The sequence below is a fragment of the Enhydra lutris genome, unplaced genomic scaffold (genome assembly GCF_002288905.1).
Source record: "Enhydra lutris kenyoni isolate GAN:26980312 unplaced genomic scaffold, ASM228890v2 scaffoldscaffold96, whole genome shotgun sequence".
NCBI classification, from domain to species: domain Eukaryota; kingdom Metazoa; phylum Chordata; class Mammalia; order Carnivora; family Mustelidae; genus Enhydra; species Enhydra lutris.
In genome coordinates, this window is record NW_019154180.1 from 2,845,043 (window position 1) to 2,863,726 (window position 18,684).

At 49.7% G+C, this 18,684-nt stretch overlaps 1 protein-coding gene across 1 annotated transcript in view; it reads right to left on the reverse strand.

Moving 5' to 3' along the window:
- LOC111139151 (HAUS augmin like complex subunit 7) overlaps positions 1-16,866 on the reverse strand; it is a 28,191-nt gene extending 11,325 nt beyond the window's left edge. Inside the window, exons 1-4 of the mRNA XM_022491308.1 lie at positions 16,759-16,866; positions 15,780-15,895; positions 11,399-11,466; positions 8,771-8,832 (exon numbers count right to left, since the gene is read on the reverse strand). Coding sequence (XP_022347016.1) covers positions 8,771-8,832; positions 11,399-11,466; positions 15,780-15,895; positions 16,759-16,866 — 354 coding nt within the window. The remainder of the gene's footprint in view (positions 1-8,770; positions 8,833-11,398; positions 11,467-15,779; positions 15,896-16,758) is intronic.
- Positions 16,867-18,684: the final 1,818 nt, after the last annotated feature.

An 18,684-nucleotide genomic window follows, 5' to 3' on the forward strand; every position in this document is an offset into this window, starting at 1 on the left:
ACAATAATAAAAGGTCTAACACGTGTGTCACAGAAGTCCCAAAAGGAGGGGAGAAAAACATGTGGGCTGAAAAAATATTTGAAGGGATGATGGCTGAAAACTTCCCAAATTCAGAAAAAGACACAAACTTACAGATCTGAGAAGCTGAGTGATTCCAAATAGGACAAACCTGAAGAAATATTCCCACAAACACATAAATTGCTGAAAACTAATGACAAAGAAAAAAGTTTTAAAGCAACAGGAGAAAATCAATGCATGACCCAGAGGGGCAAAACTATCCAAATGACTGCAGATTTCTCATCAGAACCTATGGAGAAAGAACTGTCAACACAAAATTCCGTATTCAGTAAATATATCCACCAAGAACGAAGGGGAACTGGACAGACTCAAATAAGTGAACACTGAGAGAACTTGGACCCAGCAGACCACTTCCAAAAGAATTGCTAAAGGCCGTCCTTCAGAAATAAGTGAAATGATACCGGAAAGAAACTTGGAACATCACAAAAGAAGGAAGAATAAAGGACAAAACCTCACAATCAGCTCAGCAGATGCAGAGAAAGCATTTACAAAATTCAACACCCTTTCAGGATACAAACACTAACAAACAGGAAGAGAAGGGAGCACCCTCCACCTGATAAAGGGGTAACATCACACTCAGTGGCAATCGAATGCTTTCCTCCTCAAATCACGAACAGGACAAGGATGCCCACTCTTGCCACTTCCATTCAACACCACCCTGGAGGTGTTATCCAGAGCAATTAGGCAAGAAAAAAGAAATTTAAAACATGCAAATTCAAAAGGCCGGGATAAAACGATCTCTATTTGCAGATGACACAACCTTATATATAGAAAACCTTAAGGGATCCACTAGAAAGATCACCGGAACTAGCATGCAAGTTTAGCAACCCAGCAGGATACAAGAGCAATATGCAAACGTTAATTGTATTTCCACACGCTAGCAAACAGTAACACAAAAATAAAATTGAGAAAACAATTCCAGGGCGAGCGATAAGACAACAGAGGAGTAGCGTGACTGGAACACAGCTAGATAAAGACTGGATCATTCTGAACACCCATGAAATCAATCAGAAGTCTTGGAGAATATCTCGCACATCGACAAACCAGAAAAATGACCCACAGAAACTTCTTGTCACAAGCAGACCAAAGCACACCTAGGATCTAGGTTCCTATATGTATTTTATTTTATCTTACATAATTTTTAAGGTTTTTTTTTTCATTTTTTTTTTTTCTTATTTCTTTTTGTATTTTTTTCCCTCCAAAATGACAAGATGGAGGAATTCACCCCAAAAGAAAGAACAGAAAGAAACGATAGCCAGAGATTTAATCAATGCAGACCCAAGTAAAATGTCTGAACTAGAACTGAAGACAATTATAAGGATACTAACCAGGCTTGAAAAAAGTATAGAAGAAACTAGAGAATCCCCTACTGCAGAGATAAAAGAATTAAAATCTAGTCAGGCCAAAATTAAAAATGCTATAACCAAGATGTAGTCCCAAGCAGAGGTCATAAAAATGAGGATGAATGAGGGCACCTGGGGGGCTCAGTCATCAAGCATCTGCCTTTCAGTCAGGTCAGGATCCCAGTGTCCTGGGATCGAACCCCACATCAGGCTCCCTGCTCGGCAGGAAGCCTGCTTCTCCCTCTGTCGCTTCCCCTGTTTGTATTCCCTCTCTCACTGTCTCTCTCTCTCTCAATCTCTGTGTGTGTGTCAAATAAATAAACAAAATCTTTTTTAAAAAAAGAGGATGAATGAAGTAGAAGAGCGAATCAGTGATCTAAAAGATAAAATGATGGAAAATAATGAAGTTGAAAAGAAGAGGGAAAGAAAATTATTAGATCATGAAGGTAGACTGAGGGAACTCAGTGATCCCATAAGGCAAAATAATGTCCATATTATAGGATTTCCAGAAGATGAGGAGGAGAAAGAGGCAGGCAGCTTATTTGAACAAATTATAGCTGAGAACTTCCCTAATCTGGGAAGTTCCAGTGCAGAAGGAACAGAGAACCCCCCTCAAAATCAACAAAAATAGATCAACACCTTGACATGTTATAGTGAAGCTTGCAAATTACAAGGATAAAGAGAAAATCCTGAAAGCAGCTCGGGACAAGAGGTCCTTAACCTACAACGGTAGACACATAAGGCTGGCAGCAGACCTACCACAGAGACCTGGCAGGCCAGAAAGGACTGGTATGACACATTCAATGTGCTAACTGGGAAAAATCTGCAGCCACGAATACTTTATCCAGCAAAGCTGTCATTCAGAACAGAAGGAGAGGTAAACAAGCTTCCAGGACAAACAAAAACTAAAGGAATTAGTGAACTAAACCAGCCCTGCAAGAAATATTAAAGGGGATCCTATGAGCGGAGAGAGAGCCCCAAAATAACAAAGCCCAGAAAGGAACAGAGATAATGGCCAAGAACGACGACTTTATAGGTAATACGATGGCACTAAATTCTTATCTTTCAATAATTATTCTGAATGTAAATGGACTAAATGCTCCAATCAAAAGACATAAGGTGTCACAAAGGACAAAAAATAGATAAATAAAATAAGACCCACTGATACGCTGCTTACAAGAGACTCATTTTTAGACCCAAAGACACCTCCAGACTGAAAGTGAGGGGGTGGAGAACCATCTATCATGCATCAAAAAGAGTGGGCATCAAAAGAGTGCTGGAGTAGCAATCCTTCTATCAGACCAATGAGATTTTAAACCAGAGACTATAAAAGGAGATGAAGAAGGGCACTATATCACAATAAAGGGGTCTGCCCAAGAAGAAGATCTAACAACTGTAAATACTGATGCCTGTAATGTGGGAGCAGCCAAATATGTAAACCAATTACTAACAAAATAAAAGAAACTCATTGATAATAATGCCATAATAGTATTAACACTGCATCCACAACAATGGACAGATCATCTAAACAGATCAACAAGGAAACAAGGGCTTTGAATGAAACGCTGGACTGACAGACGACTTCACAGATACATTCAGAGTATTTTATCTTAAAGCAGCAGAACACACATTCTTCTCTAGTGCACATGAGACATTCTCCAGAAGAGATCACATCCTGGGTCACAAATCAGGTCTCAACTGGTACAAAAAGACTGAGATCATACCATGCATATTTTAAGGCCACCACAATGGTATGAAACTTGAGGCAGCCACAAGAAGAAATTTGGAAGGACCACAAATACATGGAAGTTAAAGAACAACCCACGAAAGAATGAATGCGACAACCAGGAAATTAAAGAAGAATTTTAAAAATACATGGAAGAAATGAAAATGAAAACACGACAGTTCAGAACCTTTGGGATGCAGCACAGTGGTCCTAAGAGGGACGTATATAGCAATAGAGGCCTTCCTCAAGAGGCAAAAAAAGTCTCAAAATATACAACCTAACCTTACACCTTAAGGATCTGGAAAAAGAACAGTAAATAACACCTAACTCAAGCAGGAGAAGAGAAATAATAAAGATTAGAGTAGAAATCAATAACATAGAAATTAAAAAAAAAAAAAAACCAACCCAGAACAGATCAACAAAACTAGGAGCTGGTTTATTGAAAGAATTAATAAGATTGATAAACCCCTGGCCAGACTTATCAAAAAGAAAAGAGAAAGGACCCAAATAAATAAAATCATGAATGAAAGAGGAAAGATCACAACCAACACTGAAGAAATGCAATTATAAGAACATATTATGAGCAACTATATACCAACAAATTAGGCAATCTGGAAGAAACAGAGAAATTCCTAGAAACATATAAACTACCAAAACTTAAACAGGAAGAAACAGAAAATCCAAACAGACCAGCAAAGAAATTGAAGCAGTCATCAAAAATCTCCCAACAAAGAGTCCAGGGCCAGAGGGCTTCCCAGGGGAATTCTACCAAACATTGGGAAGAATTAATACCTATTCTTCTGAAACTGCTCCAAAAAAGAGAAATGGAAGGAAAACTTCCCAGCTCATTCTATGAGGCCAGCATCACCCTGATCCCAAAACCAAAGATCCCACTAAAAAGGAGAACTAGAGACCAATAACCCTCATGAACACAGATGCAAAATTTCTCCCCAAGACACTAGCCAACAGGATCCAACAGTACATCAAAAGGATTATTCACCATGACCAAGTGGGATTGATTCCTGGGCTACAGGGTGGTTTGACATCTAGAAATCAATCAGTGTGACACACGACATAATTAAAAAAAGGACAAGAACCATATGATACTCTCAATAGATGCAGAAAAAGCATCTGACAAAATACAGCATCCCTTCCTAACCCTCCAGCATAGGAGAGAGGGAACAAACCTCCACACCATAAAGGCCATCTATGAAAGACCTGCAGCGAGTATCCGCCTCCATGGGGAAACACTGAGCGCTTTCCCCAAAGGTCAGGAACATACAGGGGTGCCCACTCTCACCACTGTTGTTCGACATAGCACTGGAGGTCCTAGCCTCAGCAATCAGACCACAAAAAGAAATAAAGGGCATCCGAATCAACAAAGTGAAACTTTTGCTCTTTGCAGACGACATGATACTCCATGTAGAAAAGCCAAAGGACTCCATCAAAAAAGAAACTGCTAGAACCGATACAGAAATTCAGCAAAGTCGGAGGATATAAAATCAATGCACAGAAGTCAGTTGCATTTCTTTTTTGTTTTTTAAGATTTTATTTATTTATTTATTTATTTGAGCAAGAGACAGCATGAGCAGGGGGAACAGCAGGCAGGAGAGAGGGAGAGGAAGGCTCCCTGCCGTGCAGGGAGCCCGATGTGGGCTCGATCCCAAGACCCAGGGGTCATGACCTGAGCCGAAGGCAGACGCTTCACCGACCGAGCCCCCCAGGCACCCCGTCAGTTGCCTTCCTATACACTAACAATGAAGCAGCAGAAAGAGAAATCAAGAACTCAATCCCATTTACAATTGCACCGAAAACCGTAAGTATCTAGGAATAAACCTAACCAAAGAAGTAAAAAATCTGTACTCTAGACACTACAGAATATTAAAGAAATTGAGGACGACACAAAGAAATGGAAAAACATTCCATGCTCATGGGTTGGAAGAACAGATATTGTTAAAATGTCTAAGCTGCCCAGAGCAATCTACGCATTAATGCAATCCCTACCAAAATACCACTGGCATTTTTCACAGAGCTGGAACAAACAATCCTAAAATTTGTATAGAACCAGAAAAGTCCCTGAATAGCCAGAGGAATGCTGAAAAAGAAAACCAAAGCTGGAGGCATCGCAATGCCAGATTTCAAGCTCTATTATAACGATGTAATTTATCAAGACAGCATGGTACTGGCACAGAAACAGAAACACAGATCAGTAGAACAGAGAGTCCAGAAATGGACCCTCAACTCTATGGTCAACTAATCTTTGACAAAACGGGAAAGAACGTCCAATGGAAAAAAGACAGTCTCTTCAATAAATGGTGTGGAGAAAACTGGACAGCCACACGCAGAAGAAAGAAACTGAACCATTTTCTTACACCATACATAAAAATAAACTCAAAATGGATGAAAGACCTCAGTGTGAGACAGGAATCCATCAAAATCCTAGAGAAGAACACAGGCAGCAACCTCTTTGACCCTGGCCACAGCAATTTCCTGCTAGACATATCATGTCTCCAAAGGCAAAGGAAACAAAAGCAAAAATGAAGTAGTGGGACTTCATCAGGATAAAAGCTTCTGCACAGCAGAGGAAACAATCAGCAAAACTAAAAGGCAACCTATGGAATGGGAGAAGATATTTGCAAATGACCTATCAGATAAAGGGCTGGTATCCAAGATCTATAAAGAGCTTATCAAACTCAACACTGAAAACCCAAATAATCCAATCAAGAAATAGGCAGGAAACATGAACAGACATTTCTCCAAAGACATACAAATGGCCAAGAGACATATGAAAAAATGTTCAACATCACTTGGCATCCGGGAAACACAGATCAAAACCACAGTGAGCTACCACCTCACACCAGTCAGAATGGCTAAAATTAACAAGTCAGGAAATGACAGATGTTCAAGAAGGATGTGGAGAAAAGGGAACCCTCTTGCACTGTTGGTGGGAATGCAAGCTGGTGCAGCCACTCTGGAAAACAGTATGAAGGTTCCTCAAGAAGTTGAAAATAGAGCTACCTTACGACCCAGCAATTGCACTACTGGGTTTTTACCCCAAAGATACAAATGTAGTGATCTGAAGGGACACGTGCACCCGAATGTTTATAGCAGCAATGTCACAATAGCCAAACGTTCATCAACAGACGAATGGATAAAGATGTGGAGTGTGTATCTCTCTCTCTCTCTCACACACATACACACACACACACACACACACACGCACGCACACACACACAGAGGAACATTACTCAGCTATCAAAAAGAATGAAATATTGTCATTTGCAAAGACATGGATGGAACTAGAAGGTATTATGCCAAGCGAACAAAGTCAGAGAAAGATAAATGCCATATGAATTCACTCATATGTGGAGTTTAAGAAACAAAACAGATGAACATGGGAGAAGGGAAGGAAAAATACAATAAGATGAAAATTGACAGGGAGGCTAACCATAAGAGACGCTGAACTCTAGGAAGCAAACTGAGGGTTGCTGGAGGGGAGGTCGGGGGGAATAACTGGGTGATGGGCATCAAGGAGGGCACATGATGTAGTGAGCAGTGGGTGTTCTATGCCACTGATGAATCACTAAATTCTACCCCTGAAACTAATAATACACTGTGTGTTAACTAAATTGAATCCAAATAAAAATTTTTTAAAAAGAAAACAATCCCAATTATAAGATCATAAGGAATAAAATACTTAGGAACAAATTTAGATGTGTGCACCAGAAGCTACAAAACAGCTTTGAAAGAAATTAAGGAAAACCTACATAAATGGAAAGACACCCCATGTTCATGGATAGGAAAACTTCATACAGTTGATGGCAACACTCCCCAAAACGATCCACAGGTTCAACACAATCTCCACCAAAATTCCAACTGGCTTTTTTGCAGAAATTGACAAGCTGATTCCAAAATTCATATGGAAATTCAAGGGATTCCCCATAGCCAAAACAATCACTAAAAAGAGCAAAGTTGAAGGATTCACAAATTACAACTGACTATAAAGCTACAGTAATCCAGATAGCATGGCATTAGGACAGAAATAAATAATAAATAATAATAAATAATAATCATCATCATCATCAGTGGAGCAGAATGGAGATTCCAGAAATAAACGCACACATTTACAGTTAACTGATCTTCAACAAGGATGCCAAGACAATTCAATGAGGTAAGAATGGTCTTTTCAACAAATGGTGCTAGGAAAACTAAACAGCCATGGCGAAAGAACAAAGTGGGACCCCTACCATACACCATACATAAAACTAACTCAAAATGGATCAAAGGCCTAACTGTGAGAACTAAAACGATAAAACTCTTAGAAGAAAGCACAAGTGTCAATTTTCATGACTCAGGATTTGGCAGTGGATTCTTAGACATAATGCCAAAGCACAAGCAACAAAAGAAAAAGTAAATAAACTGGGCTGCATTGAAACTAGAAAGTTTTGTGCTCCAAAGTACACATCAGGTATGGGAATGGGAGAAAAGATCTGTAAATCAAATGTCTGACATCGCTTGTATCCAGAAAATATAACGAATTCTTACAACTCAACAATGAAAGACAAATAACCCAATGAAAGAGTGGGCAAAAGAACTGAATACAGACATTTCTCTAAAGAAGATCTACAAATGGCCACAAGCACATGAAAAGATGCCCAACATCATTAGTCACCAGGGAAATGCAAATCAAAACCACGAGACAGCCCTTCCCACACACCAAGATGGCTGCAATCAAAAAGACGAGCAGATGTGCGTGAGGATGTAGAGAAACTGGAAGCCTCACATGCTGCTGGTGGGAATGTAAAACAGTGCAGTCACTTGGGGAAACAGTTTGGCACCAAGTTCCTCAAAAAGCTAAATGTATGATTATTACACTGACCTATCGATTCCACTCCTAGCTATACACCCAACAGAATGGAAAACACGTTTTCAGTTAAAAACATATACAGTGACACTTGTAGCATTATTTGCACTACCCAGAATGTGAAACTAATTATTCCAAAAGCTTGACAAGACTTTAAGGGCAGAGGGGCGCCTGGGTGGCTCAGTGGGTTAAGCCTCTGCCTTCGGCTCAGGTCATGATCCAAGGGTCCTGGGATCGAGCCCCGCATCGGGCTCCCTGCTGCCTGTTTCTCCCTCTGCCTCTGCTTGCCGCTGTACTTGTGCTCTCTATCTCCCTGTCAAATAATAGAAAAAAATTTTAAGTTTAAAATTAAAAAAAAAAAGACTTTCGGGCAGGGGCAGGGTTTCTCTGACTGATGTGGGCAGGGGCTTGGGCCACCTCTGTATAGAAAGCTGCGGGGAACAGCCAGAAAGGGGAAGTGCAGGGGCTTTCGACCAGGGGCCTGGGACTGAGGCCAGGCTCTGTCACTAGGTGACCCAGAACAAGCGGTCTGACACCTCCCCTGTGAAATGGGACTAGGACAAGGACCTACTGCCATAGGTGAGTGTGACAACTACCGGCATACGAAGTACTTACCGCAGTGCCAGTGGGTATGAAGTCTTCAACCGAGGACAGCCTGTGCTCTGCCCTATTGGTCACCATAACTGGAGCTCTTCCTCCCACCCCTGACCCAGCCTCACTGAGGCCCCCAGCCTGTGGGGACAGAGGACCCTCTCTTACCTTCACGAGCTCCTGGTCATCCAGCCCACACAGCATCAGCTCATGGCCGAGTTTCACCATCTCTGTTGGAACACAAGGACCCTGTTGCTGCAGACGCCCACCCACACAGGAGAGGAGGCCGTGCACCCAGGAGAGTGCCAAGTGCTGCTCCAGGGAGACAGCTTCTGCTCTGGCATTGGCAGGCCAGTGCCCAAGAGGCCAGGCTGGGCCCAGAAAGCCTGCATGGACAGGGAGGCAGGCGGGCAGCATGCCACGGGACTTGCACCTCCTGGGCAAGAGTTTCCTGCACTGAAATAAGGGGTCACACTGGATGTTCTTCAACAGAAGGAAATCTGGCTTCTAGCAAAAGCCAGCCAGCCACGTGAGGAGCTGAGAGGTCAGGGAACCTTCTGAAGTTGCTGCACGCCCCCCTTTCAGAGAACTTGCCAGGCCAAAGCAAAAGGAACCATGGCTCCCATGTGTCAATTTCGTACAGGCCTTTCACCTTGCTGGCAACTCTAGAAGGTGGGCCGCAACTCCATTTTATAGATTGGAAAACTGAGTCAGTGCATGGTACAGGGACTGCCCAGCCACATCTGAGTAACCAGCTGATATATAAAGGCCAGGACTCAGAGCTAGGAGGCCTGCGGCCAATGCCAGCTCAGCATCCCCGACCTAGCTCCGTGGCAGCGTCTTTACTCCTTTGGAGGCAAGGCCCATCTCCTCCCCCCCGCATGTTCAGTAGTGGAACAGGCATGACACTGGCATTTGCTCTGGAAGGTTTGGTGCACGAATCAAGCAGGCTATCTGTGTGAAACACGGAGGGAATATCCCTGGAAACATGGACGGAATACCAGTTATACCCTCAAGCATGCCCCTGCCCACAACCCCGAATCCCAACCCTCTGTCTTCCACACCTCCTCTCCTACTTAGCCCGTATCCAAGTCTTGGTGAGTCTGGCCAATCCTCCCCTCACGATAAATCCAGGATCTGGCCAACAACACTCCCACTTCCACTGCCCCCTCCCATGTCTTGCCTGCATCACTGCAAAAGCCTTCCAGTAGTCTCCCAGCCTCTGCCCAGGCTTCCTGTCCTCAGCTCAGTGGCCTCAGGGACGCTGTTAAATCCCAAGTCCGGCCACACCTTTCCTCGGAATAAAAGTTGTCCTTCCATGGCCTGATGTGGCTGGCCCTCTTGCCTCTCTGCCCTCACCACTCTCCCCTTGGTCTCCACTCTGCACCAGCCACCCAAGCCTCCTTGGTACTCCTCACAGCTGCAAGGCACATGCAAGCCTACCTCAGGCCCTTTGCACCTGCTGTTCCTTTGCCCTGAATACTGCTCTTCCTGATATCTTCCTGGCTCGCTTCCTCCCTTCCTGCAAATTTGTGTTTAAAAGAAAGGGCCTCCCCAATGATCTTAGATCAACAGTACCACCCTTCTCCCAACCCAACCCACGTACCACTTTGCCCTCACCTGCCTTGGTTTATGGCACTTCTCAGCACCCCTTACAGAACTGCCCTGCCTTCATTTATCACTGGTCTCTCTCAGCCTGCACACGAGACCCACGTGAGCAGCACCACCCGCTCCCAAAATGAGGCCGGGTGCATAGAAGGTGCTCCTAAACACTGGTCAAATGAGTTAGGAATCGCCCTGATCCTCTTCGGAGGATTATACCCTCTGACAGACACCCATATCTGCCACCTGCTCTGACACTCAGCGCACTTCCCAGAGGCAGGCAAGGCTCAGGTTATCACCCCTACTTGACAGAAGAAGAAACTAAGGCTGGGAATGGCAAGTCAAGTCTTTGGCGGGGCTAAGGGCGGGGTTGGCATCCGTGTGCAGGTGCGTGTTAAAGAATTCCGATGCAGTCTGACGGCCAGTTTCGCCTGGCCTTGACACGGTCCCATCAGTAGGAAAGTGCCAGACATAACACACCTGGGTGAGAGGGAGCACTTCTGTGCAGCCCAGGCCGGCCCACAGGCCAGGCCTACAGGCTCCAAGACACAACACCCTGTTCTGTCAGCCCATTTCAGCCTCGGGGGGCAATATCCCTGGGTAATTAATTTGGCAGTGACAGCGGGGGCCTGCACTGGGGCTCCAGGGTCCAGGTCACCCACCCTGGAGTAGCTGAGCCAAACGCAGGCCCACAGAAAGTGTGACTTTTAGAGACACCATTGTGAGGACTGTAATTTCCACTCCTTTACCTAATGTTCATTACCAGATTACAGACAGTTTCTGCCCACAAAGGATCAAAAAGAAGCCGCTACAAGACAAGCCCCTACGGACGGTTGCCCAGGAGAGCGGCCCAGCACGCACACAGCAGGAAGACAGGGACAGAAGCACCGGAAGCATCAGCCAGAACCGGTCTCTGCCTCCGGTGCCTTGCTGGATGGGCTGCACAGGGGGACCATCCTTGGCTCATCTGCACGCCCCTACGAGAGGAACTGTCCTCCTTGCCCATGCACAGTGTGTAAGTGTGTGGAAGGGCGTGCCCTGATTCTAGAAGGCTCTGGCAAGATCTCCAGGGCCAGCCAGAAGTAAACACCATCCAATAGGAAATTCAGTACAACTTGCTAAGGCGGCCACGCACCAGCTCAGAATTGTCCAGAATCTACCACCCAACTCCCAACTCCCGTAACACAGACCCACCTTGGACCTTCACCTCGACTGGGGCCCCCTTTAGCGAGCTGAACTTGTCCTGCCAGGACGGACAGACCCTGCAGGGAAAGAGCAAAATTCATCAATCCTGAGCAGGCAGCAGAGGTCTCCTCATGACCCCTCCTTACACATGCTCTAGAAAAAGTGAATTATTTGTGCATGTGCCTAAATTACACTGAAATATCCACTTCAAGATGGATAATTTTATGTGATGTAAATTTTACGTGATGTAAATTTCAATTCCATAAATTATCTGGGGAAAAAACACAAAATATTCCTGAAAGCAAAGCTCAGAAATGTGAATCTGAGTACTGAAATTTAAATTCTCATGATAGGGCTCCTCGGTGGCTCAGTCGGTGAAGCGTCTGCCTTCGGCTCAGGTCATGATCCCAGGGTCCTGGGACCCAGTCCCCTGTCGGCAGGCTCCCTGCTCATCGAAGAGCCTGCTTCTCCCTCTCCCTCTGTCCCTACCCCTGCTCGTGCTCTGTCTCTCACACTCATGTGCACGCTCTCCCTCAAATAAATAAATAAATAAAACCTTTAAATTCGCACCATAAAAACACAAAATGACTGCCCAAGACGAAAATCCTGAATTCCTTGGAGCTCTGAGCTCTTTCTCAGAAGGAACCACGGCGCAGGCTCGTTTGAAGGATGCCCACCAAGGCCCTGCCCGCTCTGGCACCCTGCGCGTCCTGCCTGGGTTCCGCTCACACTTCTCTGCACACATGTACGTCTGCTCTTCTGGGCCTGGAGTACTTTCTTCCCACCTGACCCAAGCACACTGGCTCGGCCTCATCCCAAGAAGCTCACGGCTGACATCGTCTCCCCGGGGAAGCTGGGGAAGGGCCAGGCAAGCCCACAGACCCTGTGGCATCCCTCCGGCCCAGCAGGACCTGGGCACCATCCTCCCACCAGGCTCTCAGCTCCCCGCCGGCAGGCTCGCTGAGGCCTAATGCCATGGCGGCCAGCGCGTGTTAACAAATAAGCGCCACGGCCTCTTGCCGCCGAATAATCTGCCATTAGTACACGTCCATGCTTTACTCTTTCAAAACAAGGACATTTTGTCTTTTGAGAAACACTTAAATCACTGTGAGATTATCCTACTCCAGGTCACAGCTTTAAACCGTTCGAGGGCTCCCAGTGTGACAGGCTCTGGGATCACAGCTGCAGCCTCTGGACAGGGAGACAGCAATCCTAGCCGCCTCCCGTGGGTCCAGCAGGGCCCCAGCCTTGGCGAGACCAGACAGATAAACGGGACAGTGGCCACTCCTAAGCACCTTGCTTAGAGACAGCGAGCTGATGGGCAAAACCGTTTCCAGACACAGACCACATCCAAAGGCAGTAAGGGCTACAATACCTGGCAGGCCTCCTGGAGGTCTCCACCAGGAGCAGGGCTCCGGCTGAGCACTACAGCCGCACACCTGAGCTCCAGGCCTAGCACAGCACCTAGGCACAGCCGAGACTGCTGCCCGTTTGCCGGGGAGCCCCAGGAGCTGGCTGCCGGGGCCGGGCCTCCCTACAGAAAGCTGAGAGGCTCTTTCCGCAGGACAGTGAGGGCCAAGACTCTACTCTGCCATCACGGTGTGGACGCCCGCCAGGGCTAGGGACCTGCTGACCTAGCAGCAGAAGAGGGCACAGTAGCTGTCCCATGGAGAGGGCTCGCTTCCCCTTCCCCAGGACCATGCCTCCAGATGAATGCCCGCCTCCCAGGCCGCACCTGCCCTGGCCGTCCTGGGGCCCTGGGAGGAGGCGGGGCTGTCCCGGACCTGAGGTGCGGGATCCCGCACGGCAGGACTACAGCAGGGGGGGGGGGGGGGGGGCTCAGCTGTGCTGCCTGTGACTTCGTGACTCAGTGAGGCAACCAGCTCTTCTGCCAAAGAGGGATGGGGCAGAAGGGGCAGAAAGAGGCCCTACCACAGAAAGTGCTGGGAGGCTGGGTCCAGGGCCTGGTTGCTGGGCAACGTTCCCACTTACGAGGCGCCAAGGAGCAGAGCGCACTCAGCACTCCATCAGGCTGGACCCCAGCAAACCACTTCCACACACTGAAGAACAAATCCACAAAAGCCAAAGTGACCTCGCAGATCTTCCTGAGGCAGCAGGGAGCAGGGCGGGAAATCACAGGCACTCAAGGCCTCCAGAGCAAGTACAGTTCAGGAGCCAAGGAAATGCAGGTGCCTTGAGTTCAGCCACCCCGGGAACCCTGCAGCTCTGCCCTGCCCCGACACCGAGGGCCCGCTCAGCACCCAGGCCACCCAGAGCCAGCATGCTGAGCCCCAAGGCCAATGCTGGCTGCAGCTTCCAGATTCCACCCACAGCGGGCAGGACAAGGCGACCCTGACCGAGGGCTGAAGGGGTGAAGGCACGTGCAGAGAAAGCCGATCTGAAATGTGGGAGAAGCTGAACTCTATCCAATCCTCTTTTTGGGACCTTAAAAGGCCTATGGCCTTTTGCCAGCGTGGGATCATAAGTAACTGTACGTTCCCTGTGTATTCTTTGAAAGAATTCAGCTGCTTGTATTTATAAAAGTACTAAAAGCATCTGAAGAATGTACCCAGAGACTCCCACCCATCCCTCCCACCCAGCAGGGTGACCCACTGCCCAGCTTCAGTCTAAGCCAGGCAAACCTGGGCTCCCTCCCATGAGAGCCTCTCCAAGACATGGCTGTGCCCCCCCCTCCTCCTAGGGGGAACACTCGAGACCCCTGCACTGGCCCAGGCATCCCCACCACTGCCCCTCCTCCCAGACTGCTGGACCACACACTGGTCCTTCCAGGGCTGGCGGTGGCCATCATGCAAGCCAGGCTCATGCCATCTTGGCCCAGGACTGTTGCAATAGTTTCCATACCAGTCTCCCCGCCTCCACTGTCTCCCCTCCAAATCCATCCACCACAGAACCCCTGAGTCACCCTGCCGAAATGCCAACTTTAATATGCTGTGTCCCTGGCCCCATGCTTGCCCTGCCCAGAGCAGAAAGGGGAAAGGCCCTCCCGTGGCTTGCAAGGGAAGAGCTGCCCCAAGCTGCTGGCCAGGCCACTGCTGCCCAGCTCTGCCTCCCACACCTCGAATCCGTACTCCTATGGAAACAAGCACCCACCATTACCTGTCCCCTCCCACAGCAAGTGCCACCTCCCCCATGCCAACATCCATAACATTCAGACTGCAGAGGTACGCCCAACACCGGGATTCATGCCTGCGCCTTTTGCAGCCACTAGAGCCCCCGCTCCTTGAGGACACCCATCCATGCCTGAGGTCCGGGGCCCCGCACGGCGCCCAGAATGATACAAGGGTGTGCATGTGTCGGTGAACCTGCTTATCAGCCAATAGCCTACAGCACATTTCAAGGATGTCCAACACTGTGCTGCAGTCTGGGGCTGACACACGAGTCCTGCCTGGTATCCGCCCTCCAGCAGCTCCCAGTGCTTTCGAGAGCCGGACAGGACAGCAGGCCAAGACAGAACCAATGTGTTGAGGCCTCTGGGAAGGTGTGCTGGAAAGGTTGTGGGTGTCCGAGGGAAAGAGGGATAGGTTTCGGCCTGGGAGCTGGAGAATTTTCAAAAGGAGTTGGGATGTGTGAGCTGGGTCTCTGAAGGTTATGCACAGACCTGATAATGTTTCCAGGGGAGAGAGCAAAAGGGTATGAGAGCTCTCTGAGCAGAGCCCTGGGGTGGGGCCTGGGGGACACCAGGACAGGCGGCATGAAGTACAAATACTCAGATATGAAAATGCCTCCACTCCGTCCCAGCCATTCGTAGAACACCCAGCCCAGGGCCAGGCCTGCTGACCTCCTACGGTACAGCAGGTGCGCCAGCTGGGTGAAGGCCGCATGCCCACTGTTCCACCAGCAGGCTCCTGCCCAGGCATCTTCCTGAGCTGTGAGGGCAGAGGGGCCAGGCTGAGGAGGAACGGGCCCAGACCTGGCTTCGCAAGGGACTCCTGTACCAACCTTGCCATTGGGGTAGCCTTCGTTTCCCTTGCACAGAGCTACGCACACTCACCACGGCAATTCTTGACCTGAAGGACTGGGAAACAGGGTCTTGGCCCTGCCTGTCACTCCTCAACGGCCAGACGCAAGACAGGCCCCAAGTCCAGTCTGAGAATAAGAGGACTGAAGCCCCCACCAGCTCTGAAACTAGTAGAGGAAGGTGGCAAACAGATCAGCTCAAGCACTGGCCGGGGCATGGGGGGCAGCACTTCCAAGGCAAATCTGAGCATGGTTTGCACGGCTGGCACTTCTTACCCAACCTACTGCTCTCATGGTGGCCTGCAGCACGGTGTGGAGCTGTGTGGGAGAATCAAACACCCACGTTTCCCCAGGTGGGCTGAGTGGTGCCTGGTGCACCCCGGGGACGGGGAGGAACAAAGGAAGACGTTACCGAACACATATCCACTCCAGGATTTCCAAGCGGTACTTCGAGGGACTACACAGCAGTTCCTGAATGGTCGTAGGTTCTGTGATATAAAGACCCTCAAGGACTGGGCACTTGAGATCCTAAGCAAGGCAAGAAAAACCAGGAAGCTTTAGAAAGTGAGTATGACTTAAGGGTTGAAATGCTCCTTCCTTCACACACACATTTAGTAACCCCCAAGCACACACCAGGCTTGTTAGCATACACAGGCTCCGCAGCTCACACCCCCGGAGGGCAGGGCTCTCCCTCCATCTTGCCCAGAGTTAAGTCTTCCTCATTCTCAGCCCGCATCCCCAGCTGCCTGTCACCGCACCTCCTGTAAGTACGCCCGCTCTAGGCTCGCACAGCAGTTAGACTTACTGGCAACTAGAGGCTTTGGCAAGATTCTTGAGATTCTGAGCCAGGCTCCCAGCTATGGGACCAGAGGGAAAAGCCTGGGAGAAGGCAGAATAGCGCCTATGTGGAGTGTCGGGATGGGAGGAGGGGAGGTAGGAGGAGGGGGAAAGTGATGGGAGACAGGCTGTGCGTGCGGCACCTGGGATGGCTATCTGACCCCACTACTGTCACCACGGGCACCTGACACTGACTCGACAGGGTGGCACGGGCTCTGCCTGTCTCCCTCTAGACCCCGCGAGCTCCCAGAGGCCAGGGCCCGTGCCGTCCCCGCGTCAGATGCTTCGGGCGCCCGGCAAGGTCCTGCAGAATTCCCGCAACGTAAGTTAAGGTGCAGCACGCGCGTGGCGTCGGCCGGAACTAGCAGGCACCGCCTGCTAGACAGCAAGCGCGAAGGCCCAAGGCCGCCCAAGGAGCAGACGCCGGACAAGGCCGCGGCTGGGAACTGAGAGACGTGGCCGCGCTTGTGGCGCTGTCGACTTCCGCAGTAGGCCCTGCCCAGCCCGCCGCCCGGCGCCCGGCTGCCCCGGGGGGCTTCCCGGATCCGCGGCACCTTTAGCTTCGCGAACACCTGCACGGCCGCCTGCAGCACGCCCTCGTCGCCCTCATCGCCGTCGTTCTTGTAGCCGCCGCCACGGACGCCGCCACCTAGCCCAGCCATGTTTCGCGCTCTGATCCGCGGCCGCCCCCGCCTCGGGCTCACTGGCCGGCCCGGCTGCCAATCACACGCAAAGCCCCGCGCCCCTCCCGCCCTCCGGTCCGCGCCCGCCTTCCCACCCCTCTCCCGCCGCGCCTTCCCATTGGGCCGCAGCTCCACACGCGCCTGGGCACCACCCAGGAGGCGGGCCTCGAGAAAGGGGCGGGGCGCGTGAGAGCTGGGCGGGGCTCTCTTCGGCCCCCGCCCAGCAGAAGTCGGGAAGAGCCTTTCCCAGGAGAGGGCGCTCCTGCCTCGGTCGGCTGCTCCTTTAGTGGATGGGGAGGCGCCTTTTGGGTGCGACTCAACCCGGACTGGAGCGTCCTGGCTCCCTGTGCGGGGCTCTATCTCCGTTTCCCACGCTCACTGCTGTAGATAGAGGGCAGTTCCTGGGTTCCAGTCCGGCCGCATTACTCACTAGCTGGATGACTTTGGGCGGGTTACCTAACCTCTCTGTGCCTTCTTGCCCTCACCTAATGGGGAATAAATGAGAGCGCTTGCCTCACTGGGTTGCTATGAATATGGAATGAGGTAATAATTCCTATGACAATGCCTGGCACGTACAAAGCGCCATGTAGATGTTCACTGTTATTGTGCTGGACCCTGCTGCTTACCCCCCTTCCTCCCCCACTCTGTCTTTCATCTTCCTGGAAGGTTCTGTGGCTCCTTCCCACCCGGTCCACTTACAAATTTCTTTGCATCTCTCACAGCCCTTGAACTTAATGAGTCTGGCATAATATCTGATGACCCATCTGCCTCCAGACCGCCAAAGCCCCCATCCCTGGGACCTGCTGATCTGAGGAGGCAGGAAGGAGCTGAAGGGTGGTTGGTGCCCAGGCAGCTGCTGCCAGCTCAGTCCTCTCTGGAGTTCTCCGTCCTCTGTGCCCTGCCCTGCCACCTTCTGGAAAGAGGGATCAGGAGGCAAATCTAGAGACAGGGACACCCAGGGACCTGGCAGGACGCAACCATAGTTATCTGAGTGACAGGAAAGGGCTCTCAGCTCTGTCTTAGGGCGAAGGGGTCTGCAAGAGTCTGGGTTAGAAAAAGACCCGAGCCTGGCCTTGTGGGGCAGGACCTGATTGCCTACTGAATGGTTTGTAATTCCAGGCTGTTCTGAGGACACAGAGCCTTGGAAGTGAGCTGAAGGGACATGCAAAGCGCCATAAGGCCCCTTCCCCTGTCCAGCATGGCTGCCGCCTTTGGCCCTTCTGGCTGCTGAAGGCTGTAGGGGCTTTGGGCTGTTTTTTTAAATCTTTTTTTCCTCTTTTTGTTTTTGTTTTTCTTTCTTTCTTTTTAAAAAATTTCATTTCAATCACAGCCCCAGCTCAGACATTCAAATTCTTGTGGGTTTTTCTGTGGATCTTTCCTAGGACTGGGGAATTTGGCGGGAGAAACCACAGCAGTGTGGTGGCCTCCCCCACCCTCCCCATATCCTCTGCTCCTGAGGATCAGGAAGAAACAAGCCCCTGTGTATTCTGGAAGAAAATTCCCCTTCTCCACCCAGCCCGATGGAGCCAGTGCTCTAAGCAGCCTTTCCCCAACTCAGCAGCTCTGTCTATGGCATGGGGTGCGACGTGGAGGGATTGGCATGCCCTCGAAGGGAGAAAACCATCTTCAGAGGTCATGAGGTCCATCGTCCTGTACAGAGGACGTGCTGGCCAGCCCTCAGCTCATGGAGGTGGCTGCCGAAGACCTGTGCACACCACCAGTAAATCATGGTGCCTCCCGAGCATCCGCCACTGGAAAGGCTGGAGACTGGGATGGGAACACAGACTGCTGGGCCTC